Here is a 26,902-nt window from a genome sequence, read left to right as displayed (position 1 = left end):
CATTGCATGTAAGCTAAAAAGCGCAACTTAAAATTATTAAAGTTGGAGAGTTTGGTCGTGGTATGTAGAAGAATGTGAAAATGTTCTAACTTTAGCAATAAATAGAAAAAAAGAGTTATTTCTCTTGCAACATCAAATTTTAGAATTAAAAACGGTGAAGTTCATAGAACCAGTCGCATATAAACACGTATACAATAAACACTAAAATCCACAGAATACTTGATTTTCACATTTCATTTATGGATAATCTGCTGACGATTTGTCTTTTGGCAAAATCGAGTACAAAAATTATAATCACGTCCCGAAATATACTCATAATAAGAAGAAGGAATTCGAGGAAGAACCCCTTCCTTAAAGCAAGTAAAATTTGTAGCTACATTTTCGCCTCATTTACTAGTAATAAGCTGGCAATTTTCAAGCTAATTTCCATATGCAAATTCTCTGTAATTCAGCAGGCATAGCATGACAGGCATACGACAAAAATAGTTGGAAATATGAATGGTCAATTTACAAAAACTTGACTGTTTCCTGCTGCATGTGGCTAAATATTTGATTGTTATTGATTGCTATTAAACGGAACTACGACCAGAATAAACAGCCTAGGCCGTGTTAGCGCTGCAGGGCCAGTACACAGAAAATGAATCGGCTACTATATACTTTTGGTCTCGAGGTTTGTGGAATAAGCATTGAAATCATTCATAATGACTTTGGGTCGCTGAGAAGTAACTTGTCGGTTTAGCTCAAAATATAGGCGTTGGTTTCCATAATACGACTCTTGCTAGAAACTTAAGGTTCTCCGGCTCTAAATATTCTTGTGTGCCTTTGGCATGCATGATTGTAGCTAAGTTTTTCTACCAAAATCTAATTCCAATGGTTGTTCAATATTGAAAGCAATACTTGACGCACAAGTTGACCGAAAATATACGAGGTGTACCAATCAAAGTAATGGCAATGCAGTGTAATGCAGAGTCTTAAAATTTGGAAATTAAATATCATATGAAATAAATCAGGTATATCGTATAATATCAGGAACTGACACATACACACACACTTTATAAGGAAGCTTTCACGTGCGAAGCGCCAAGGTGGTCATTGATCTACTATGAGATTGGTTGTACAGGTACAGACAGGAGAAACCTCAAGAGCGACGCGGTTGTGTAATAAACTGTCAAACTAAAAGAAAAAGTGCATTCCGGGGAGTTGATTGTGAACTCACTTTTGTTCCACATTTTTCTAGCGGTTACAATATATGTTTACAAGGCTACCAGCAATGTAAGCCTGGATCTATTGAAAGAAAGACGTTAATAAATCAGTTCTGTTTGCAGAAGTATAGCACAACAAGCCGGCTGACAAACATTCACTTGTTCCTGATGGACAACCGCTAGGGATGAAAAGGATTTTCCAGAATGTCGACTGTGAAGTCGGTCTTATTTCGGTATTGTCATGCTGTTACAATATATTTTCAATAGAAAAGAGAAAAAAAAATATGTCAGAACTCAGTTCTATTTGCAGCAATAGTTCCAATAACCAATAGCTGCACAACTACTTTTTCCAGATGGACATTCGCTGTAGGAAAGTCTCGAATAGGATGTGCCTGTAGAGCTGCCATAACTGTCTGAGTCACATTCACATGACTCGCCTCTTTTGAAAGAGTCATGTTCTTCGTCTACATTTAGAGAGAGTTCAAATCAGATGAAAACGACACTATATAGACCAGCATTGACTAAAACAAGTATCTTTTGGACTATGCATACCCCCCCCCCCAGATATTTCTTTGGCTTTTTGGATCAGTCCTACTGCTCAATAATTTTTAATCGGAGAACGTAAACACAACACATGTGAGGAAGACATTTTTCACAAACTTACGGTGCCCTATACTGGCTATAGATTTCTGTTCATTATCCTTCCCTACCTCTAATATAAATCCATCTTCCCAAAGAGCCAACGATGAGAGTCGCTCCAATAATGAAAAACAAAACACGATTCATGGTTCCTGCAGAAACAAATGCAGGGTGTAAAAGTCATAAAAATGGAAAATGCTATTGCAATCTATATATAGACGATTCCGCCAATATATTATATAGTCCCTAAAACACGATTACTAACGGTTTATCTGCACATTTACACGATACTCGCAAAGAGCATGACCTTGTTCAATATATCACTTACAGAAAGTATATCCCACTTGTATTTGGATTCTTGTTTTCTTGAAGTGTTACTTGCACAAACACTAAGGGAAAGCTCCTGCGAATGACAAGCGATGCCTGCTGTTGCCGTTTTTATACGAAATGATCAGAGGTTAACATAACACCACCCCTTTGGCTGAATGTGTCGCCATGAAACAGTATCAGCCAATCCGGCAATCATCCACGCTTGTTGCTCTGGGACCTACCTTCTTGATTATCGCATGACATGTTAAAGTGGAGGGAAATTTATTCATTCAGGCTTGTTGCCAAGGCATTTTCCCTCCCAATTTCCACCAAATCTTTCGAGATTTAAAAGATGAATTTTTGCGTGACATACCAGCATGATATTTCCAGTCGTCAATCGTTTAAGCTAGTTGCTCTGCCATTTTCCCTTCTCCCTAAAAGCTTTGAATACAAAATATCGCGTGATATACCAGCACATTGGTCGCATTGCTTTGAATCATTCGCGCCTGTTGCTGTTCATGGCACTTCATGTATGAAATACTGTTTAACATAATAAATAAAAGGAATATTAAATAGTTCACGCTTCATGCTCTGGGAAATTGAACTCCCTGCCACGTTTTAAAAATAAATTATCGCGTGATATACAATTATGATAGCTTCAGGTGACAATTATTTACGCTAGTTGCTGCGGCAGCTCTTTTTTTCTTCGTTTTAAACATGAATTCTCGCACGATTAACTGTTATAATAGAAGTTAACTGCAGTTTATTTTTTTAATTGCCCACGCTGCATGGTAGCCATGGTGCCGCAACCCTAAGTGGTGACGAAACACACCATAATAGTTACGCAGACCGTTTGTCTTTATCAATCAATCAAGTAATCAATCGAAACACTGTTTCAAAATAGATGACAGTTTTTCATGCAGGGAGGATTTCGATTTGACTTTTCTCAAACATTCGGTGCACAAAATACTGTTTTTGCCTATAAAGGATTGCGATGCAATTTCTTAATAAATCGTCTTTAAATAACGCTGCATGGCAATTCCACTAACAAGCTCTAAAAATACTACAATCGACTGGTGAGCTGCAAAGCCCTTAAGCTATTTTCATAGCTTTAAACAAGTGTCTTTTGTTCCATCGGTACAATCAATGATGAGGCAAGCCGAGCTGTTAATGCATTAATGGTAATAATAATAGGATTGAGTCAGTGTTCTGTGTTCATGCTGGTTGACCTGGTGCCTGAGGAATTGGAACACTCAGGTTGCGACACCCAGTCACCTTGAAAAGTTATACAACAATAAATAGACATTTCGTCTTCGCCTCGTCATTAAAGTATCAACGGAACTATAGACACTGGATTGGAACTATGAAAATGACTTGAGAGCTTTCTTTTTTTAAACGCATTTCACGACTCGTTGATCAGGCAGTTGTTTAGCGCTAAATACAGCTACATTATCTCCTATGCATGGCCACTGTCTTAGAGGAAAATATATCTCAGGCAATATCCTTGCAAAACTCTTCGAAATTGTATTGTAGTTTGTACTCTGTATCGATAAATCTCGCATTTTTAAGTTAACCCCAACACTTTTAAACTACACAAAATAGCTATAATTATTAAGTTAAAAAGCTATAATTCTTAAGTGTCTATTTTATTAACAGTTTAAAAGTGTCACAAATTTTCCTCTTTTAAACCAGAAATGCAGAACGGATTATTTAATGTAAATGATTTTCGAAAAAAGACAAAGTTGTAAATGCAAGAGAGTGCCGATGTACAGGGTGTCCCAAAAAAATGTCCCCTCTATTGAAATCAAGCCTTTGTTCGAATCTGATTGCCTTAATATTATGATAAACCCAATTGAAAGCAAGACGCTTTATTTGAATGCCTCAACCTAATAAATATGCTATTTACACACTACTGCGTTGATCATGCATTCAAATTCCAACAAAAGCTTCATTTCAATAGCGGGGACTTTTTTTTGGGACACCCTGTACAAATCGAGAGTTGGGCTTCGTCTTTTAGTGTTTTGTCCTGTTTAAATGATTACTGCATGCGTCTGAGTGTTTTCCGATATTCGAGTTGTGCTTTCTTAAACCTTGTTACTTGCAAAATATCATGTGTGTTATGCGTCATTTTCTCCCTCAAAGATTATACAACAATGCATACACACAGCTCGTCTTTCTCTTATCGTTAAATTATCTACGGAACAAAAAACACTTGTTTAGAACTATGAAAATGACTTGAAAGCTTTCTTTTTGTTAGCACGATATAAGATTTGTTAACTATGCAGTTGTTAGCGATAAATTATGAGAGACCTTTGTTTGACGTTTACGGCAAACGCCAAACCGCTAACAAAGTTTGTGTTTTAACTCCACTACCTTTAACTGTGCTTTAACTAACTCGCTGACGATAAGTGCTGTAAAAAATTCAAGTGCTGTAATATATTCAAGTGCACATATAAAGCTATTTTTTTATCGCAGTAATAACCTCGCAATCTCTCTTCGAGGGTCATTATCCAATAAAAATGCTTTTGTATTGGACTTAATTAAATGCAAGCACTTTCATTTAACGTCGTTAAATTATCAACGGAACCATAGACGCTAGTTTTGAACTATGCAATAATTAGGCATGTTTTACATTTCGTTGACCATTCATGCATGCATGCGCTTGTTTTATGGCCATGAATATGTTATCATCTATTCGCAGACAGCTGGGCGTCTTAGACTAGCAGAAGACATCTAGCAGTGCCGGATCCGGTAAGAAAGAAAAATAACCACAGCTGGAATCACATTGGTAGATTTTCATAAAAATATTGTTTGGAAATTCATAACCAATAGCGTTGTTCCCAAGGGGATTTTAATTACCGTGAACAGGAGGAATTTCGTTTTGAACTAATCGGCATATTTGTTTACATTTTTTAGGCAAATTTAATCACAATGCCTAAATTTTTAGATTTAAATTACTTTATGTAAAATGACATATAGTGTACTTTTTATCAAAATTTATGCATTCTGATTGGGTTACTGATTGGCCTAAAATGAAATTCCCCTTTATTATTGCCGTTAATTTATTCTGTCTGACACTAGGGCCTAGTGCCCCCTCGCGGATAGTGTCCCGCAAAAAAAACAACTAAAGAAGTTTTAGTTCTTTGGTCGATCACGATTACGTGATTGAAAAGTTCTGAATTTGTATTTCGAATTACAGTGACTAAAAATTTAAAGGCATGTTATTACACAATATCATAATATACGACATAAACATGACTAATGACTTGCAAGGCATTCCTCAAAAACAAAAGCGTTCATTAGCTGCACAATGGCTGGATTAATCAATATTACGCAAAAGTATTTAACGAATGACCAGGCACAATGGCTGTATGACTCACAAAGAAAAGCCGCAACACAACTGTATAAAGAATTGGCAGTTGCCAAACAGTTATCGACTTATTTTCAAAAGTGATCTGCAGAACGAGTCAACATTGTATCAGCAAATATATCCCATAGATGACGGCCTTATCATGGCGGCTGAAAATAGCTCAACAAAATCGGCTTATTTAAATGTCAATAACTTGAATGCTGATGCTTTTATACTCTATAAAGATAGTTCGTACCTAGTATATGACGGTCAACGACTTAAATGGAATAATACTCTCAAAGAATTGCAAGAATTTCTTCAAAACGGTTTTGGTTTAACTGGGAAGTGGTCGTCGCCGGGCGGCCACTCGAAGAGATACATAGATAACAACTACGACTTGGTAGTCAACTGGCACCGTGGCAAGCTGAATACACTTTTATTTCAAGGCACCGACGGTTGTTTACTAAAAGAATTCTTAACAAATTTGTTTACTCAAACAACTATAACACGGCCAACATATGCTCTCAACTTGCAGCAGCCTACTATCGAAACCGATTTAGCTAACCATAAGACTTCGACCCCAAGGATTGCTGATATCAGAGCTGTCGGTAATGTTGAAGAAAGTAAAACCGTTATTGACGATTTCAACACGAGGAATTTATCGGATGTCGATGCTTCTGGGCTCGCTACGCTTGAAGACTTTATTGATGGTTCGTTTCAAAATACGTGTATTTTGTCGTGCAACAAATCTCCTCTAAAATTTGCCGAGACGGATAGTAGCTTCACGACGTCGCGATCTACTGCTAACGACAAGTCATCGTCGGATAAAACCGAGTTCTCCACATTTAAAATCCATGTCGATTGCGAATTTAAAAAACTTTCCGCAAGAATATCAATGCAAGATGAAATTATAAATTCCAATAAACAGGAGCTACATAGACTCATTACAGAAAATTTACATCTCAAGGCACGAATCGCTGAATTGGAGAACTGGGTACCATTTCAAAATAATTCGTCAAATACCAACGTGCATACAAACATCGAAGTGAGAAAAGGAAATGAAAGTCGTATAATTAATAATGATGATAATAGCCCTGATCACAACACTCCTCAGTCTGTAGAGTCGATCGTCATGATTCAACGAGCTGCTTGCCAAAACCAACCCCAGCCATTAAATAGCCAACAAGGCCCTCTGAACGACGAAGATTTAATCCTACAATCTACTCGTCGTGATATAGATCAAGGAAACGACGAGTCTCAATCTGCAGTGCCACCTTCTAAAATCTCTCCAGTCCCCTGCCACAACCAACAACAGCTTTCGAATGGCCATCGAGATTGTTCCAATGATAAAGTCTTGCCTATTCGTCGTGATAATACTCAGCAAAACTATGAGCAAGTACAGCGTGCAAGTACTCTTCAACTACCCATTCCGATCAGAATTACAAAACGTAAAGATCACCCGCAACGAAAGCGAAAAACATCAAAAAAGCTTGGGAGAAAATTCAATGGCACAAATGGGGAGTTTTTTCGGAAGCGACCACCTATCCCTCGTGCATTCCGACAGCCGAAGTACCTGAGTCTTTCTCAACCCATGAACCCACCCAGGAGATTTCCCCTAAATTGGTCACCTGTAACTGCGCAACAAGATTGGCTCAACTACCTCTACCTCGTGCGAAAAACTACGCAATCCATCCCAGTAACTTAATTAAAATCTTTCCCAAGAACCAGTCATCCTCGATCACTACGAGTAGCCGAAACGACCAAATTTGTCTATTTTTAAGTAATGTAAGGTCATTGCAGCCAAAAGTTGACGACTTGGAAATAATATTGAAATTGTATAATGTCGACCTAGCCTTTGTTACCGAAACGTGGTTAAATGAGAATATTGATGACGCTGTAGTTCAGATTCCAAATTATTCTATTGTCAGACACGACAGATCAAAAAAGATCGGAGGGGGAGTCTGTGCTTATATTAATCAGCATATCCCGTATAGAGTGCTAAATGAACTACATGACGACGAATTCGAAACATTATGGATTTACTTACGCCCACATAAGTTAACTCGTGGCTTCTCCTGTCTGATAGTTTGTGTAGCATATATTCCTCCCAACGGTGATAAAAAGGATTTTATTAAACATATATCAATGAAGCTCGATTCTGCTCTAGTATTGTACCCAAATGCTGGCATTTTTCTGACTGGTGATTTTAACAGGAGCCCAATTTCATCCTTGTTACGGAACTTCACTTTGAAACAAGTTGTTAAATGTCCAACAAGAAACAACGCCACTCTTGATTTAATTCTCACAAATATGTCAGCATTTTGTGATCCAGTCCAAATCGTAGCACCGGTTGGCCATAGTGACCATAATTCAGTCTTATGTACAGTTCAGAATATTAATAAAGGAAACCAGTTTAATAAAAAGCAAGTGAGGCGCGGAAAGCCAGGTTCTATACAAGGCTTTTCGAAATGGCTAGCGAACGTAAACTGGTTAAAGCTCTATCAAACCGAGCAGTGCGAAGCAAAACTGGACATTTTTTACAATACAATATCCTATGGCCTCGACTGTTTTTTTCCTAAAAGAATGGTAAAATTGCACATCAACGATAAACCCTGGATTACTCCGAAATATAAAGACCTTATAATTAAAAGGCAAAGAGCTTTTTACCAGGGCGATAGTGTTCTCTACCGCAAACTTCGAAACCGAGTTAACAGAGAAGGAGATAAACTAAAAGCTAATTTCCTTAAATCGAAACTCGAAGACTTAAAATCTGGAAAAAATAGTAAAAAATGGTGGGACACTGTAAAACAACTAGCTGCTTATCCTAAAAAGAAATCCCCTTCAACGATGGTAGTCAATGACCAAATCATTAACGGAAAAGAACTTACTGAAAAAATAAATAATGTATTTGTCTCAGTTACTCAGCATTTTGTTCCATTAACTTTTACTCCAGTTTACATTCAAGCTGAAAACCAAGATGAAATTTCCTCCAAATTTATGATAAATGAAATTGATGTATATCATAAACTGTCCTCTGTTTCCACGTCAAAGTCATCAGGGCCAGATGATATTCCTAATTGGGTACTCAAGTCAAATGCAATGGTGTTAGCTTTGCCAGTGGCTTCCATTCTAAATGCCTCAATTCGACAATCATCGGTCCCAGCCATATGGAAAAAAGCAGACGTTATCCCTATTCAAAAAGTGAAACATCTAAAAGACGTCCATACTGACCTACGTCCAATTTCCCTTACGGCGTCCATGGTAAAAATTTGCGAGCAATTTATCGCCGATTGGTTAATCAATTCGATCTGGGATAAGATAGATAAAAGACAATTCGGTTCGCTAAAAGGGACATCAACAACTCATGCGCTGCTGAGTTTGATTCATCATATTCTAAGTAAAACGGATAGTTCTGGGAACGTAATAAGACTCTTCCTACTTGATTTTGCGAAGGCGTTTGATCATATCGACCATGCTCTTCTTTTAAGTAAACTCATGTCATTGGAAGTCCCACAAGTTATAATAAATTGGATTCGTAATTTTCTCACCAATCGGGAACAACGCGTAAGAATAAATCCCTATGTATCCGAATGGCAAAAGGTTAATGGAGGTATACCACAAGGGACAGTATTAGGGCCAATTCTCTTTTTGGTAATGATAAACGACCTACTTGAGGACTGGAAAGATCGATGGAAATACGTCGATGACACAAGTGCCAGCGAATGCATTGAACCTAACGGTATATCTAACCTGCAAGAAATAGTCAATGATATCTCTACCTGGACCATAAAAAACAGTATGAAACTTAACATTTCGAAATGTAAAGAACTCATAATTGATTTTGGTATTGAGAAAAGGTTTTTTCCACCCTTAAAAGTAAATGATATGCCAATTGACCGTGTAGATTCAGCACCAGTTTTGGGCGTGACACTTCAAAGTAATATGAAATGGAACATCCACATTGACAAAATTATAAAGAAGGCAAGTAAACGCCTATACATGTTGAGATTATTAAGAAGATCTAATGCCAAGCTGGAGACCCTAAAAACAATTTACGTAACTGTTATTAGACCAATATTAGAATACGCTTGCCAGGTATGGCATTATAACATACAAGATTTTCTAAGCGACGACATCGAAAGAGTTCAAAAAAGAGCTTTGAAAATAATAGAGCCATCACTAAAGTATAGTGAAGCCTTGACAACTTTGAACATTAGCACATTACAAGATCGCCGCCAAAAACTATGTGAACAGTTCTTTATGAAGAACAAATGTTGCGCTCTATTAACTGAAGTATTTCCGGAACCCAAGATAGTTAAATACGATATGAGATCTGCGGACAAATATAATAATTATATTTGTAAAACAAATAGATTTAAAAAATCCTTTTTACCTCAAGTGATGCTACAACAAAGTAAATTTAGCCTATGATAATTTTTAACATTTCCTATTTCAGAATCTCTTTTACAATATAGTAAGTAATAAGTAATCTTAAAAGTAAATAATTTACAGTAAAATATCTTACTATTTTTACCATTTTTACTATGTAACATCTTATTATACCTATCCTGTTTAGAACCTTTGTAATTTAACCGTTTTAAGGTTACAAAAAAGTGTTCATTTTAATAAATCTTTAAATCTTTAATATCTACGAAATGAGAAATATCCGGATGAGTTTACGAAACCCCTAAAACGCAGCTTGAAACGGAGATCCCAAGACTCTCAAGACGGGATATTATTCTACAAAGGGAAAAAGAAGGAATCTCAACTTCGACGATGGATGACGGATCCTAAGCAAGCAACAGATATTAGAAACATGTCATTCAAGTCAATTAGCTGGACATTTTGGTCGCGACAAGACAAGAGAGAAGGTGAATATACAATATTTTTATTTGCGCCTTTTTTCCTTTGATGTATATGGGTTTGTGTACTTACGTGTTCTTCTGTTTGCTGCAACAAGGTATTACTGGTCATCCGTTTCTGAAGACTGTGCTGAGTTTGTAAGAACCTGCGACATATGTCAGCGCAATAACAAACATTTCAAAAAGTCGTCCACTCTACATCCTATTCCAGTCCAGAACAAAGTATGGCATCGCATTGGAATTGACCTTATTGGACCTTTACCCGAAGTACGTAAAGTATACTTGATCGCTCATATGTCCCAACGTCTGTTTTTTTAGTGATTTCGTTTGTTTTTCATATTCCTTATAGTACTGTTTAACGTTCTAGACTCCTCAAGGTAACAAGTATCTCATGACATGCACCGACAGCTTCAGCAAATGGCCAGAAGCGAAACCATTAAAGGATAAAGCGGCTATTGGTGTGGCAGATTTTCTCAACGAATTACTGACACGATATGGAGTGGCTGAAGTTATAATCTACCACGTCCACACGATACCGGAAGAAAATGAAAACACAAGAATATTAATTCTCACAGTTACACGTACCGTCCACATGTATGCGGCGTTTTCGCCTACTGAAAACGGAAGAATTTGAAAACGCAAGAATATTCCCACAGTTACACGTACCATCCACATGTATGCGGCGTTTTCGCCCACTGAAAAGGGGGAGGATCTAAAAACGCAAGAATATTCACATGGACTTTCAAAACATGGGGGACACTATTCGCGGGTGGACATTATCCGCTGTAATACCGGCACGGGGTCTTAGCGGCCATGAGCAAAGTTATACGATATTGACTGGATGTTCAAGACAAAAACATCGTTTGCAAAAGTAATATAGACAGTAAAAAACTCGTGTTAAAAAAACGTCACTTCACTTGCCCACCAAAGCCATGCACTTTGGTATTAAATTGTAGATAAAATCAGGAATAACGTTTTCAAAAAAACATGCATATCTCATTGCATGTATTATACAAAATGACAGCTATATATTGCCTGGAACACAGTAAAAACCATGCTTTCCAGGTTTGCTGCATTTGAAAAAGATCGGAATTAAAGCTTCCGAGTTCAAATGTGACAAGCCAATGCATAGTTCTTATTTTTTATTTCTTGTTCGATTTTTTTATTTTGGCCGGTTTGATTTACAAAGATTGTTGAAAATAACAATGCATGGGACTTCGATGGGAAAATGTACCTTCTATACCAATAACGACATTCAAATTCCAAACAACATGCAGTGTTAAGGATAAAGAAGAATCCCAACACATTCCATGATACAAATGCTGAAGTAGCAATATTAAGTATTCCTGGCTTTTGTTTAACTTTTGTTTAATATTTATCGTTATATGCCTGCAAAATAGTCATTATTCTACGGACTAACTACAGACTAACTTTGACAAGTTTTCCTTGACAAGGGGCCTTATGTTCAAAAGCTAGTCATGCCAGCTTTTCAAGTATTCCTACTGCTGGGCAACAATATCCTCGAGCCAATTGAGCGGTATTTGCATGGAAGTTTTATCATCTCCGTTTGTTTTGAGATTCGATCGTATACTCGTTTTATCATTATTGTCGTAAACATACTTGACATATATTATCGTAAAACTTGTCTAGAAAACTGACTTGTCAATGAAAAATTGTCCGCCATAAACATGAGCGAAATTAAGTGAAATTGATCAAGAAAGCTTGTCAAGGAAAACTTGTCCGTCTGTACGGGGCGGAATAAAGGATCCCAAGAAGTATTTGTATTTCCGTAAAGTCGTAAACGTCATGACAAAAATGCACGTTAACGAGACGTGATCAAGTACGCCGACTTTAACAACTTTAGAGCGACGTCTTATACCAAATAAGAGTTTGAAGATATATTTGAAGCAAAAACTGCCGATTCTATTCAATCATTTAAACGGATAATAAAATCTATTTTGAGGTGAAGCTGACCTGTTCTCATTCTCATATCGTTCTTTGTCTATTGCCTATTTGTTGACTAAATCTGTTTGTTATCCCTGTACAGAATGTTCTATGTAATCTGTATTGCTCATATATTCTTAATGCAAATACGCCCCTCAGCAATGCTGATGAGGCTATATATATATATATATATATATATATATATATATATATATATATATATATATATATATATATATATATATATATATATAGCGTGTGTAAATAAAGTATTATGTATGTGTATGGCGCAAGGATTTCCGTTATTGAGTGTTACATATAGAAGATTATGTTATTAAGGCCCATTTACACTATGCGATTTGTCGTATACGATTCATACCCTGGCGTATGTGAACGTATGAACACACGTGTAAATGTGACACTTTAAATACTAACCTGAACAAAATTGAATGAACTGAAGAAGTATGCATCGCAAGCCAGAAATCGTGTCGTGGTACAAATGTACTTCCATTGTCTACCCCGTTTACACGATGCGAGAACAATTTGAAAACACAAAAGTATTTCTCCGTTAAAATTTTTCTCCGCGTCCATACACATAAACACAAAAGGAGTAGTATACCTTCATGTTTTCCACCCGCGTGTCACGGGTTGGATGTCCAATTCTAAACGAAAATCTACCAAAACCAAAAAAAAACAAAGAAGAATGAGATCTTTGGACAGACGACAAGCCCGAACTCCTAAATGTTGTTGTTAGATATCTATTAAATGCGTGTCGTGTATAAAAAGCGGTGTATAACCATACTCCGACAAGTTCCTGGCGTAAAATACTTCCACAAATGCTAAAAGGATTGGCGAAGATTTCACTCACCTAAATAAGACTAATTTCATGCTAATATATATAGCAATATAAAGTTGAGCATAAGCCACAAGACTTGAAACAAGCCTCATAAACATGGAAATGATTTGATACGTGACATGCTTTCAAATTTGTGGCAAAGTCGTCAACACATATCCGCTCATCCATCGTTTTTAAATTCTTCCACTCTGGATAGCGTTGTCAGATTATTCCCTTTTCAGTGGGCGAAAACGCCGGGTACGTGTGGACGGTACGTGTAACCGTAAGAATATTCTTGCGTTTTCAAATTCTTCCGTTTTCAGTGGGAGACAACGGCGCATACATGTGGACTGTACGTGTAGCCGTGAGAATATTCACACGTATCGGGATATTTTTAAAAACGGAGGTTTTTTTCTCAGTTTTTAAAAAATTTCGCGTCCACACGAAAAGTATTCGAATCGTTTTGCTCGTCCACACTTACGCTAAAACGAAGGAAACCTGATACACGCCATGCTTAGAGCATGCGCATTAGAGCAAGTAATATGAGATAACAACTATGTTAATGCTTTGAATTGCTTTGGTTTCGCTTTATGCTCGCTCTTTCTTGAATTAAGATCAACAAAAGGAACAACCAAAACTAAAATCTTCGTGGTCTAGCAGGTGACACGGGAAGCATCTTCATCATATTCATTCTCTTTTTTAAACACTCTCCGTGGAGCTTTAGCATAATAACATGAAGCTGAATGCATGCTATTAGACTTGAAATTGGCCAAAGTAAATCAGCCAAGCAATTTTGGTTCGCTATCTCAAAAATATACAAAAAACGCGCGCCGTTAATGGCCTGTTTTAAGATTAGATCCGATTATCAACGTCATTATCAACGCCCGCCGAACACGAAAACGGCGTTTTCGAAAAACTCCACACTGGAGAGCGTTTTTGAAAACCTCCGTCTTAGGTTGCCGAAAAATACGATACGCTTAACTGCAGTTAAAATGTAGTTAAAGTTAACTATCCTCACGGGCATCGTTAACTTTTCAAATCGAAATTAAAAATGGCGTCTTGAGCTTTTGAGGAGTGAGAAAACATTAAAATTAACACTCAAAAAAGGCCCCGTCGAAGCTTGTAAACTTTCAATTAGCCTTTCTCACGATGACGCCGGAATATGCCGCCATTTTTGGGGTACTTTTTCTTAAAACCGCAAGCGCGAGACCTCATAACGGCCACAGTCTGTTATAACTTTTAAAACCCGTTTGAAAAAATTAGTACCCCAAAAACGTCACCTAATAGGCTTTTATTTTTTTTCATTTGGGCAGCAGCAGAGTATATTTTTGCTTCGGGAGACGCGTCGATGGCTAATTACGATCCTATATAGCAAAGATTAACTATCTCCATTCTCAACTGCAACCGGTAGTTTGACTCAATAATTTCGAGGTGCTTCATGTTATTTCTCTGTTTAACATCCCCACGAAAGCTCCACGTACACGCAAGTTAACTGCGTGATTAGTTAATCCAGGGCCGTAGCTAGAAGCTTAATTGGGGGGGTGCATATTCATATATTCGTCTTATGCCCGAATGATTTCTTTTGTATGCTATTGTTCCTTCGGTATACAAACATGAATATATGAATATACACCCCCCCAATTAAGCGGTCTAGCTACGGCCCTGAGTTAATCATCCGACTAATTACGTTTTGGGCAACGCAGTTATGTCGTGTAGTTAACTAATTATGGTTAACATGTAATTAGCGCTAATCATAGGCAAAGTTAGAAACCTAGGCAAAGTTCCCTTAGCAAAATAAAAAACTGATAAAAAACTGCGACAAATTTTTATATTTGGAAGATTGCTATAGAAGTAAGAATGCGGCATGTTTTGCTTAGTCTGTTGCGGAAGTACTTTTGTGCTGTCACTTGAATTGCCAGGTCTCTGTAATATCGCTACGTGCTACGTTGGTCCAGCCAGTGATAGATAATACGTACTTCATTTAGGCAAATGATTAAGTGGAAGGAATGCTCCAAATCTCAAGCATATTTCATCAAAAAATGATCTGAATGACGATGCTAAAAATCCCAATCCATCGGCAAAATGAAGAGGCAATTTGTATGCAAATTCCTTCACAATTAAGTTCCCAACGTTTTTTTTACCTAACATCTTGACCCTGCCGCGCCAACTCTTGAGTGCAATCGTTATTTCAAGTTACATGCAATCAAGTGGTTTTGCCGCCTCCTCAATACGAAACTACGACGCACGTTTGTATCTATCGACGAAACCCCACGTTAAAATTTTAAAAGGTGATGCAATCAACATTATAAAAGCACGCTGTTAGCAGCTGATTGCCATTCGACGAGAGAAGTGTCTAAAGCATTCTCTTCCAAGACTGAGCAAGACAAAAATTAAAGACCGAAGCATTGGATTCTGGATAGTGACGATGAAGTTACAGTGGCTGACACTATTAAGCCTGTTTGCTCAAAATAGTGGGGCTTACAGTTCATATGACAATACTGATGGTATGTGATATTGTAAGACATTTATAATTTGTTTTCGTGTAAAACATTGCCATATTATTATTATATAATTATATATACTTTGATCCATCCATTCATGCACGCACCTTGGTCATTGTGGAGACATTTACATGAACAGCTCCGATCGCTTACTAATAAGTATTTATGTAATGTGATTTATTTACGCATATAGATATATTGCCAGCCATGAATTTTGCATACCCTTTCCGCAGCTCAGTTTTCTGAGCATAATAAAGACACATTAAATTTTACGCCGTTTTGGGATAATTTTGGCTAGGAGTAATGGTTCTCCTAGCCGCTTTATTTCTGTTAAACAAAACGATATTTATTAATACATTGCATTAAAATTCCAAATATTTACGCTCAGAAAAGGGTGGAGGCAAATTACCGCCAGCACCTGTAGATACGGCCTACGACCATCACTAATTAAGATATAACGTTCCTTCCTCTATATATATCAGTTACGGTAAATCGTCCAATGTACATAATTTTTAGCGGAGGCTTTGGGGAGGAGGTGGGTTCAACTTTAAAGGAGCTCTGTCTTTTGCGATGTCACGCTTAAACTGACCGTTTGTGGTTTGGGTATTCGGTCTTTGTTAGTTTTCGATTTGCTGCTGGCCATTCACCACCTTTCCCATATTGCGTGCCATCCATTACCTGTCGGTCTTTTAGATTGGACGCAAAGCCCATAATATAAGATTTTTAATTATCGTCGGCAAGGCGTATCCCCTTGGGGGTACACCTTGCCTTAGTAGTCTATTTATAAAATCACATTACATAAATTTCTTATTTCCTTCGTAAATATTTTGTTTTATGGTTTGATTTCATAATACAAAGTTTCTCTTCAATACAAAGATTACAACGTGAGTTACCGGGAGCACAGGGTGTTGATTGATTAAGAATTGACCAGTGGATGGAAAAATCTTTTTCCTTAAACTAAAGTTGTCATATATATTTAGACAGTTCATTTTCTGTTTCATATCGAATTAAGTCCTTAAAAGACTTTGCTGTCATACCAACATATACTTTCTTCACACCGTCATCCAGAGAAGTTACAATTGCATTTCAGGTTCAAAATTAGCAAAAAGACACCCTATGCTTTGATATTTTTAAAAAAAACGACTTAAAAGAGGGTTAGAAACTTAAAAAATTCAGATAAATAATATTTACGTGTGCCTATATACAAATATTACCCTGTATAATTGTTCACATTGAAACTGCAACAATCGCCTTGTTTAGCCAAATGTTGAAAAAACATAAAATGCCATTTACTTTTCCAATTTTAATATACATGTTTGTTAGCTTCATTTTATTTAGAAGACGCGCGCTTACATTAGAACAAATCATCTTATAAAATTTTAGATTGCAAAAGAGATATTCTCGTTTTATGGGACAATTCCAATACCATTGGTTCTCACTACAAGGATGTGTTCCAATTCATAAAAAACTTTATCAGAAATAAAGCTTTAAACGTGGGGAAGAATGGCACGCACCTTGGTTTCATCACATTCTCTGGTCCTCCCGACGAAGATAGTATAAGCGGGGACAAAGGGGTGGACAGAACGAGGTTACTGTTAAAGGTTGGCGAAAAAGAAGACGCCGAGGAAATAATAAAAGATCTCGAACAATACAATTATAAGTACAATTTATCAGGCGAGGAAACACATACTGGTACTGCATTCAAACTCGCTATGGATGTAAGTAGAATCCTGGGTCATTTTAAACGTGTTTAAATAAATCGATCATCGTGACGACTTTGACGATATGCTATTTAAAATATTTTTTAAATCAGTAGAACAGGCATGCATGCATAAACACAGGGGGCTCTTAGATGAAGATGTCTTCTCTGTCATCCTGTTCTCCAGTCGCCTGCAATACTTTATAAACTGCATGGAGCTTGAAGGCGTGCGTTAATTTGGGTAATGAAATATCATTTTGTTTTTAAGGAATTCAGTAAAATCAGTCCAAAAAACCACCGTAAAAATATAAAAGACGTCATTTTGTTGCTCACTGACGGAAATGCGGTACCTGATTATTCACAACATAAAAGCGAGAAAAATAGGAAGAAAGACCAAAAAGGAACGGCTGATAGTTATTCACAAAAACTAAAGGACGAAAGGAATATCACAATTATCGGCTTAGCTGTTGGCACCAAAGCCCAAGTCAGAGAATTTCGGCACAACATCGAAAGATGGGCAACACCTGGCCTAATGAATGAATCAAGATTTACCGAGTTGGACAGAGTGATAGATGTAATAACAAGTGCTTCCTGCAGTAAGTATTTTCATATATTATATCTCAAATTCGAATTGTCCAATTAAAATGCGCTATTTTCGCCACGTGAAGATTAAATTTACAATGGTATATTGCGGCATTTACCAGTAGATACTACATTTTGCCATCCCTTATAGGCCAGCGCCCTGCTTTTATTCGTTAATTATATCATTTGTGGACCCTCCGCTCGGAAGATTCGACGAAATATTTCCCTCAGTAATGATATTTCCAGTAAATATAATCACTTCGGGAAAATATTTCCCGAATCCTCCTCACTTCGTTCTAGCATTTAAAATATCGAACGCAATGAAATTCGTGTGAATTTTGTTGTTTTTAACGGGGTGGCTCCAGAACATTTATCCAAATCAAAAGTTCGAACCAAGAAGCGTGGAAGAGAAACGTGGAAGAGTTTAACCTCCGGACTGTACTAGATCATTTAAAGAAAATAAGCATGAGAATGTTTGGACAGAAATTTGATTAATTTTTCAGGCAACATACCAAGGGACGCAATCAATTACATAAAAATGCCAATGGTTACAGAATAGTAACGTGCATTCGATCTACAAAGTGTCCTAAAAAATCTGAACCCGTATTTATTAATTACATACTATTTGCTAAAATTTTTATTCCAAAGAACCAAAAAAGGCGAATAATCCTAGTATTTGTGAATGCCGGAGCACGGAAGCAGACGAAAAGCATTTTATCAAACCAGGAGAGAAGCTTAAATTTAGATGGACCGAGCCGACTTTGACGTGCAGCAACGATAAAGCGATGCGAGTAATTCCAAAAGGATCTCGCAGCTATAGGGAATATGGCCCGGGAAATCATACCATTTCACATATCTTCTTGCTTAAAGATAAAGAACGTAAAAGCAAAACATGTAATGTTAGTGTGGAAGTTGACGGTAGGTGAAGTTATTTTCGAATTTCGATCACACCGCGAAGCCAAAATCTGGAGATATAATAGAAATATAGTATCGTCACGTTTTTCACTCGCGTCACAAATTCACTCTTTGAAACAAATAGTACTTTAGATAGCATGCATTTCTTCTACAGTAAATCTCATACGAAGACTTTCTCCCAAGAATCTTAAAAATTTTAAATAATAGACTTTATAAGTGTCTTCAAAAGTTGAAGTTATAGGTAATAAAACATAAGCATTTCGTAAACCCGAAAAAATATCAATATTTTTTGTGCGCATTATAAATTGTGTTTGTTGCTGTTTATATGTTCCGGCAGCTATCGATAAAAAATTCCTAATAAGAAATTCTCATTAATACTTTTGGTGTATTGTGAGTCACATTCATGCTCCTTCGTTTTTTTTTACTTAAGTTTGCAGGTGTCCCCCACCAGAAACAGTGAGAGATGAGATCCCGGTGGGTAGTAAAAAAGTTTACCTCGCTTGGAAAGAACCTGTACCCCAACCTTGCGGTACCGAGGCAAGCCTATCCAATAAAAAAACCAATGGCTGGTTCTCTGTCGGCAAATATTCGTTCACTTACACTTACACACACAGCAGTAGGCTACACAATTTTACACTAGAATGTCCGGTCAACATTGTTGTCACAGGTATGTTGGCAGAAATGCTCCAATTCAAATGCCGCTGTAGAGTTTTAAACTATTTGTTTACAAATTAAGAAAGATAAGAGCAGAACAATTCGAAAATAAAAAAACACATCGACATCGGAGTAACTATGATTTTATTTTGATACTCAGAGTTTATAGAAACTGTAGAATAGGATTGTGGATGGTTCGCGAGGCCAAAATAACAATAGCTATATCAACATTTGAAATTTGTTATAATTGCAAATTGAAAGGAATGTGTACATAATTTATTCGATGACATGGATTGATGGTACTTTATGTGTCATGCTCTTCGATTCAGGACAGTATTGTAGATCCTAACCTAATAAATTACCTCACAGTTCATAAATCAATTCAGAGCAGCATTAGGTTCTAAATTCAGACTATTGGGTGTCCCAGAAAAAAGTACTCCGGTTTGATTCATAATAGCTTCTAAACTAGCTAAGCTTTTAAACTGAAATAACTTTCACTAGATAGAGGGAAGACTAACTTAGATTTTGATATATTACAGTTGTATTTTACTTTAAAATTTACGGAGATATCAATGTTCAAAATTGGTAGCATATTTCTGGAGGTGTCTAAATTATGCAAAAAACGCCGTATCAAATGTTAATCAATATAATTTAGACACATGCAGAAATATGCTACCAATTTTGAACATTGATATCTCCGTAAATTTTAAAGTAAAATACAACTGTAATATATCAAAATCTAAGTTAGTCTTCCCTCTATCTAGTGAAAGTTATGTCAGTTTAATAGCTTAGCTAGTTTAGAAGCTATTAATAATCAAACCGGAGTACTTTTTTGTGGGACACCCGGTATATCATATGTAACACACAACTATACTATAAGGAAAAACATTTATTAGATAGATCACAGTTAAACGAATATATATACATGGTTTGGAGACTAAATAAAAGTACAATACAACTCATTAACTATGTTATTGTCCAGATTTATGCAAAAAATGGTTCCTTTCTCGTCACGTGCATGCGTCTACCGTATTTTAGCCAAACATACCAATGGCATTCATCTTGCTAAGCTCCTCAACCTGGACTTGAAAAATATGTTAATTTTAAGATTGCTGTTGGTTTATCTGTGTAAAATACAATAGACATGTGATGAGAAAGGAACAATTTTTTGCGTAAATCTTCCTCAACACGGTGAATGACTTGTATTGTAGTTTTATGTGGTCTCCAAACCATTTATATTCTCTTAACTGTGGATAGATACACACAGTCTTTATGGTTTTTCATTTTTGTCTCGCCCATGATAATGTCTAGCCCATGATAATGCATGTCTGATAAATTATAAATAGTTGCTTAACTGATAGTACAAACTTGAAATCCATTTTTAGGACAATTTTGCGGTGGAGTGGCGTATAATCCAGGCACCCATGTTTGTTGTTGTGATAAACCGAGAAAGATGAAATTTGGCACTCATTGCTGTGGACAAAAGGTCTACAAACCAGCTGAAAGGGTGTGCTGTCCAGATAACAGCCTCGTATCGTTGGATGAAAATTGTCCTGAAGAGGGAAGGCGTGTTCCTTCCTAAATTTGTTTTCTCATTCCTGTTTCTTACTAAACTTGCTATACTGAACTTATTGAAAATATAGAATTAGCATGCATGCACATGTCGTACTATAAATTTTGTATTCAATCTTCAAAGATTGAGAATTTTCATTGAGAAAAAATATATTCGTATTGTATATTCTACACCGTTTAAGTTGTCATTCTGTTTTAGTTTTAACCACAAAAATTAAAGATGTGAGTTAGGTCTAAAAGTTTTCGTCGAATTGCCAAAGTTTAGTTACTGTAATAATTTTGGATATTCATTATTATAGCTATCTGTTTGATCGTGTTTTGATTGACTAGTTGATTAACTATCTGCTTACGATATGAAATTTCACCCTAAATGTTTTTAACCTAAAAATTTCCTCCAAGTTATAAAATTAGACGCGATGGCCAGTACAATTTGGGACTAGTAGTACGAGTTGGCCAAAATGTTTCCAAATTGAGTTAAAACACGGAGTTTGTTAGCGGTTTGGCAAACCTCAATCCTGCTAAAGGTTTCTAGTTACCCCCCTTTCGGATTAAAATTTAGTCCCATAAGCCAAAATTATTCATTTTTGCGTCAACGAAATAAAGGACTGTGACCTTAATTGAGCAAAGTCTAATTGTTCTTCTACATCATCTCGCACAAAATTTAATATACAATCTTCGTGCATTAGCCTAAATCTACTCACGCGATTGGTCAAAATCAATCACGTGGTTTCTTGTTGCCTGGCGACAGATCATGAAAATCGTGGTTTATTCGCAATAACCTATGAAAATCGTGGTTTATTCAAAAATGACCGCCTGCAACGAAGCTTGGATCTTCAATACAGCAATCAATGAACTCAGATTGTATATTAAAAGTGTTAGAGACTTTATGTTCGTGTTTTGTTTACAAAAAATAAACGCACGCACTGACCATACAATGAACTCGAAATTTCAATATTGCACTCACCTGCGGTCTCGTGCAATATTGAAATTTCTCGTTTATTGCAATTGTATGGTCAGCGCGTGCGTTTATTACTCCGGCGTCAGCGACGGAGTTGAAAATTCGCCCCGGTTTTGTTTTGTTTTTGTTTTTTTTTTTTTTTTTTTTTTTTTTTATTATTTTTCGTCGTCGCAAGTCTGTAATGGCGCGAAATATACTAGTATTTGAATAGTGTATGTGATCGTATTTATCTACGTCCCAGTCTTATCTCCCAAGAGTTGTGGTGCACAGCTTTGGCTAATTTTCCAATGCGCGATTCGATTTCGCTCGCATGATATGGCAATTCCTCCAAGAGGAACAAATAAACCGTTCTTTTTATGCTGTTCGATTAAGTTTAGATTGAATTGGGGTAAGAATATATTTAATACATGTAGACTCGGTCCTATTTTAATAATATCGCTGCTATTTCGCCGTTTAACAAGATGATGTGGTCGTGTATGGGCGCGTTGACACGTCGCGTAGTTTGCACAGGATCGAAGATTTAATACAACTATATATAAGCGCGAATTCCAAAGGCAAAGTGTAAGACGAAGCGAATGTATCATGCGGTTTATTTACATTTTTGAACAATTGAACTTCTATACTGCGATGTGCTTCTGAATTTTGCGATCGAACATTTAGGTTCGCAAGGCATCTAAATGCGAATATGTATGCGAAACAATACGCGAACTGTATTGTTTATGTTCAGAAGCTCTATATTGAAGACTGGCACGTGCGCCGGAGTTAACGCCAGAACGGCGTCTTGTTTCTAAACAAAACACTCACAACAGTCTCCTAATCCTAAAATAATTTTGCATATATGTATGTCGGTTATTAAAATTGCTACAAGTAGAATAAATAAATGCTGTAAACCAGACTGGAAAACGAGCTGCAATTCAAGACAATTGTTTGAACGATTGAACATGGTTGTTTGCACATTATCACGGTTATCTAGGATCTAGATACAAGCGACAAATGCATGTATAGGCACAAAACGTACACCTCGCAACGGTTTGTTTATACAATTACCCGCCTTTTCAAAAACAATACATGCAGTCAATATTAGTGACCTTCCCAGGCAATCATGCATTGTGTGAAAAAATACACTAATGAAAAATCGTAATTATATAGTGAAAAAAATTTCGACCGGCGTCAAAGACTGACATTTTAGTCTCAGAATGGCCGACTTTGTGGGCATTTTTGCAATAATTTTCATCTCAATACTCCAGCAAGGCGAATGCGTAACTGTCCAAGCCGTTTTTCGAAAAGCAGATGGTAAATACTTGGCGAATCATGTGATCGGCACGAAGAAAGCCAAAACTGAAGTAGAATGTAGCAGGTATTGCGTAGGCCATGGATCATGTGTGTCGGTTAACTACAAAACCTCTGGAATCGGTAAAGGTCGATGTGAGCTAAACAACAAAACCATTCAAGACACATCTGACGATGACGGAAGTAGGAATAACCCTGAGTTCAAACATCTTTATATAATAAAAAAGGTAAGAATTAACTACGGAAAATTTCCTGGTGATTTGTAAGTAATCGGAAAGTATCTCGGGAAGAAGACAGCGTCCTTTTTACCAATATTCCATGAGCGGAGGGGAAGTGCTAAGAAAATTTTAAACCATTCAACAATTCCGTCAAAGCGGGCTCCCTGTAAAGCCATAACTTATTTACAACAAATTTCTGACAGCCGCGAGGGAGCTTTTGAGTTCGGGGTAACACAACTCGAGCGAGATCGGTGCTATAAAATTATGGCAAAAAGTTTGAATATGAAAACCATAAAATGTAAGGCTTTACAAGCTCAAGGCTGGTCTTATCTTTGACTTTGCGTTGTTGTTTTACAGCACCTAGACCTTGCTCCGCGAAGGATGGCCATAACTCGATGAACTTTTGTCCAATTTCTTCTCATAAACTACGATTTAAAGCTCGTGTTTCCACACGCACATAAAGGTCCAAATCTTTATATATGTCATATTAAAAAAAACGAAATCGAAAGAACTTAGTTTTCCGCATATTTTAGTATGCATTTGTTGACCCATATGTGAAATAATAACAATTTGGAAGCATCTAAAAATTTCCGCGCGTAAAAAACGCGACAGTGGAAAGCAGCTCTTAAGCCGGTTTTCTACTATAGGCAAAATTTTCGCCCAATTTTCTTTTCAATTGTGACCGTTGAAGGGAATCCGCAACGGTTGAACTCTCACAATTCAAAAGAATATTTATCAGACGAAAAGGCCCGCACGCCTGTATTATATTTGCACGATTTACAGTGGAAATTATTGTTTTCACAATTTGCACGCAAGCTGTTTTAGGGACTGAGGTCGATGTTTAGAGCCGTTATAGTTGATGGTTTTGCCTATAAAACTATAGTTTCGTAAAACTATTTTATTAATTTTCTGTAATAATAAATGATATTTTTCAAATGTATCAAATCAATTACAAAATTAATTAAATGACTGCATAGAATTGAAAATGAGACAATTTAAATTAAAGATGATGAACATAAACACTGTCCGAATTGAGCAGCTTTGTTTTCTATATAAAACTTTTCAACAATCTCAATAAAAAAATAATGAAACGGCCTTACAGGTTTTTTTTATAATTCAATAAGGCGACATAGATTAGGAAGATAATTTTGAAGAAATTAATGACAAGAACAAAATGAGTATTCTGACCAGATTCCCTAAGGGTGTTAGTAGGATAACTCTTAGTTCTGAAGTACTATATACTCCTCGAGGTATGAGTTATAGGAAAGTATTGCAGCATACTTAGATGCAATTGATTAGGAGATTGATTGATTAAAAGTCGCGTTGTATAATAGAATGTTTACTGCTGAAGCTATTTTTCAAATTACGGATCATGTCGGTGATTGATACAATAATGATTTAGAACAAGTGTATGTTTACCTTTTAGGACAAAGACTCATATCATGTCTAAAGATAAAACTTAAACGCAGTCAAAATAACCCCTCATAGGCTGCGTCCGTGGTTTAAACTATACGAACTATCACCTATCGGCGTAGGCCTGACCTAAGCCTAGCTTTGCACTGGGGTTTTGCAGTGTAAGCAGCCTTTGACAGAACTTTGGTCATTATAAACTTCATAACGACATGCATGTACCGTTATAACTACTGTTCCTCGTCAGGTCTTATAGTGTTTATAATTCATTCGATATTTCTAACAACAAGAACTACTTTACATTTAGTATATTAACATATTACAGGGTGTCTCAAAAAAAACGCAACACTTAAATATGCAAGAATATTAATATTGTTCGGGTTTGCACCATAGTTCAGCTAAAATTACTTTTAGCATTTTAAATGAAGGATTAAGAGCCATTTTCAATTCCCAGAGGTGCTTATCTATTGCGCGGCTCCGATATCGCGGCTCCGAAACGGCTCCGATATCGAAGAATGTTGTGTTTTTGACGAGAGAGTTCCGAAAAGAGGGGTTTAAGATGAGTTGACGAAGTTTTACTTTTTCACAGATATCATCGAATCCAGAATCAGCCAGCAGCGCTCCAAAGAAATTTAAAAATATCACCACAGGTATGATATTCATATTCCAAGGTTAATAGACCTGTTTGAAAAAAAGAAGTAGGAGGCATACTACGGTAGATAAGACGAGGCTATAATTTTATAGCCAGACTTTTAAATTAATTCTCATTTATTATCTCTTTTTCGCTTGAACCAACAAGAAAACGAGATTTTTCAGGTGAAGTTTAAAAAAATAGTTAAATTTAGACAGTATAAAATCCGACTATTCTCGTTTTTCGATTGAAACGGAGAAAACATCATGCGCGAAATATGTGTGGAAAAATTCAGAAAGCCTAGGCCTGCAAAGTTTATTCAAATAACCATTACAATCAGCTGCACCAACAGAAAAGAACAATAAGAAATTATGAAACGAAACCTTGAGTTAATTACATGATTGTTCAAGACGTAGCCGAACACATTTTTTAATGTCGAATTCCTAATTTTCGAATTACTAATGTCAAAATTGTTTACAAACATGCTGATCTTTTGGTTTAGTAACTAAGTACGTCATTTTCAGGTTTTTCAAAGGAAACCAACAAATCTTGCACTATTTTAAAAACCAAGAATCCTTCAGCTGTTAGCGGAAGGTATTCGATAAAGCCTGAAGGATTCGACTTCGCGGTTCAAGTATTTTGTAACATGACTTCGAAGAATGGTGTTGGTGTGACAGAGATTGGACATGACAGCGAATCAAGAACACTTGTGGACAAACATGACATCAAGGGTTCTTACAAGAGAACGATCAAGTATGAAATTCCAATGGAGCAGATTGTTGCCATTATAGAACAGTCGAAGAATTGCGAGCAGTTTATTAAGTATGAATGTTATCATAGCAGATTGTTACGAAGTTCTTTTGGTTGGTGGGTATCACGTCAAGGCACAAATATGAATTACTGGGGTGGAGCGGCAGTCGACAGTGGAAAATGTGCCTGTGGAATGACCAACAGCTGTGCAGGTGGAAAAAAATGTAATTGTGACATCAATGACGACACATGGCGTGAAGACAGTGGATACCTGACAGACAACAACACACTGCCTGTTATTGAACTGAGATTCGGGGATACAGGTAAAAGCCGCAGTGTTGATGAGCGTGGTTATCACACACTGGGGAAATTACGTTGTTGGGGATGAGGAACAAAGATATACAAAAGAAATTACCTCAATCAACCAGTCTTACAGAGAGTAAAACTATAATAATTTGATTCAACCTGTAAAAGGTTGAAACCTGCCCGACTACCGCTCGTCTGCCCGCAACTCATTGTAACTCTTCTTATAAACAAGAATTATTATCTTCAGTGACCTAGAACTGATAAATATACCAAGTT

At 36.7% G+C, this 26,902-nt stretch overlaps 1 protein-coding gene and 2 long non-coding RNA genes across 3 annotated transcripts; 2 read left to right on the top strand and 1 right to left on the bottom strand.

Moving 5' to 3' along the window:
* Positions 1 to 473: 473 nt before the first annotated feature.
* LOC114517716 lies at positions 474 to 3,223 on the bottom strand. Its single transcript, XR_003686414.1, has 3 exons — positions 2,170 to 3,223; positions 1,913 to 1,993; positions 474 to 1,666 (listed from the first exon to the last, which is right to left on the bottom strand). It is a non-coding gene; the product is annotated as an uncharacterized LOC114517716 (long non-coding RNA).
* A 6,925-nt stretch (positions 3,224 to 10,148) lies between these two features.
* On the top strand, positions 10,149 to 12,131 carry LOC114517727. The gene is made up of 3 exons (XR_003686415.1): positions 10,149 to 10,370; positions 10,460 to 10,628; positions 10,729 to 12,131. It is a non-coding gene; the product is annotated as an uncharacterized LOC114517727 (long non-coding RNA).
* A 14,070-nt stretch (positions 12,132 to 26,201) lies between these two features.
* On the top strand, positions 26,202 to 26,878 carry LOC114517512 (neurexin-4-like). Its single transcript, XM_028537270.1, has one exon. The coding sequence runs from the start codon at positions 26,217 to 26,219 to the stop codon at positions 26,706 to 26,708; it is 492 nt and encodes a 163-aa protein (XP_028393071.1). The 5' UTR covers positions 26,202 to 26,216; the 3' UTR covers positions 26,709 to 26,878.
* The last annotated feature ends 24 nt before the right edge of the window (positions 26,879 to 26,902 follow it).

Source organism: Dendronephthya gigantea, unplaced genomic scaffold, assembly GCF_004324835.1.
Source record: "Dendronephthya gigantea isolate DGI-Jeju-01 unplaced genomic scaffold, DenGig_1.0 000009F, whole genome shotgun sequence".
NCBI classification, from domain to species: Eukaryota; Metazoa; Cnidaria; class Anthozoa; order Malacalcyonacea; family Nephtheidae; genus Dendronephthya; species Dendronephthya gigantea.
The sequence above is the reverse complement of the archived record's forward strand: the minus strand, read 5'-3'. Positions and strand labels throughout refer to the sequence as shown.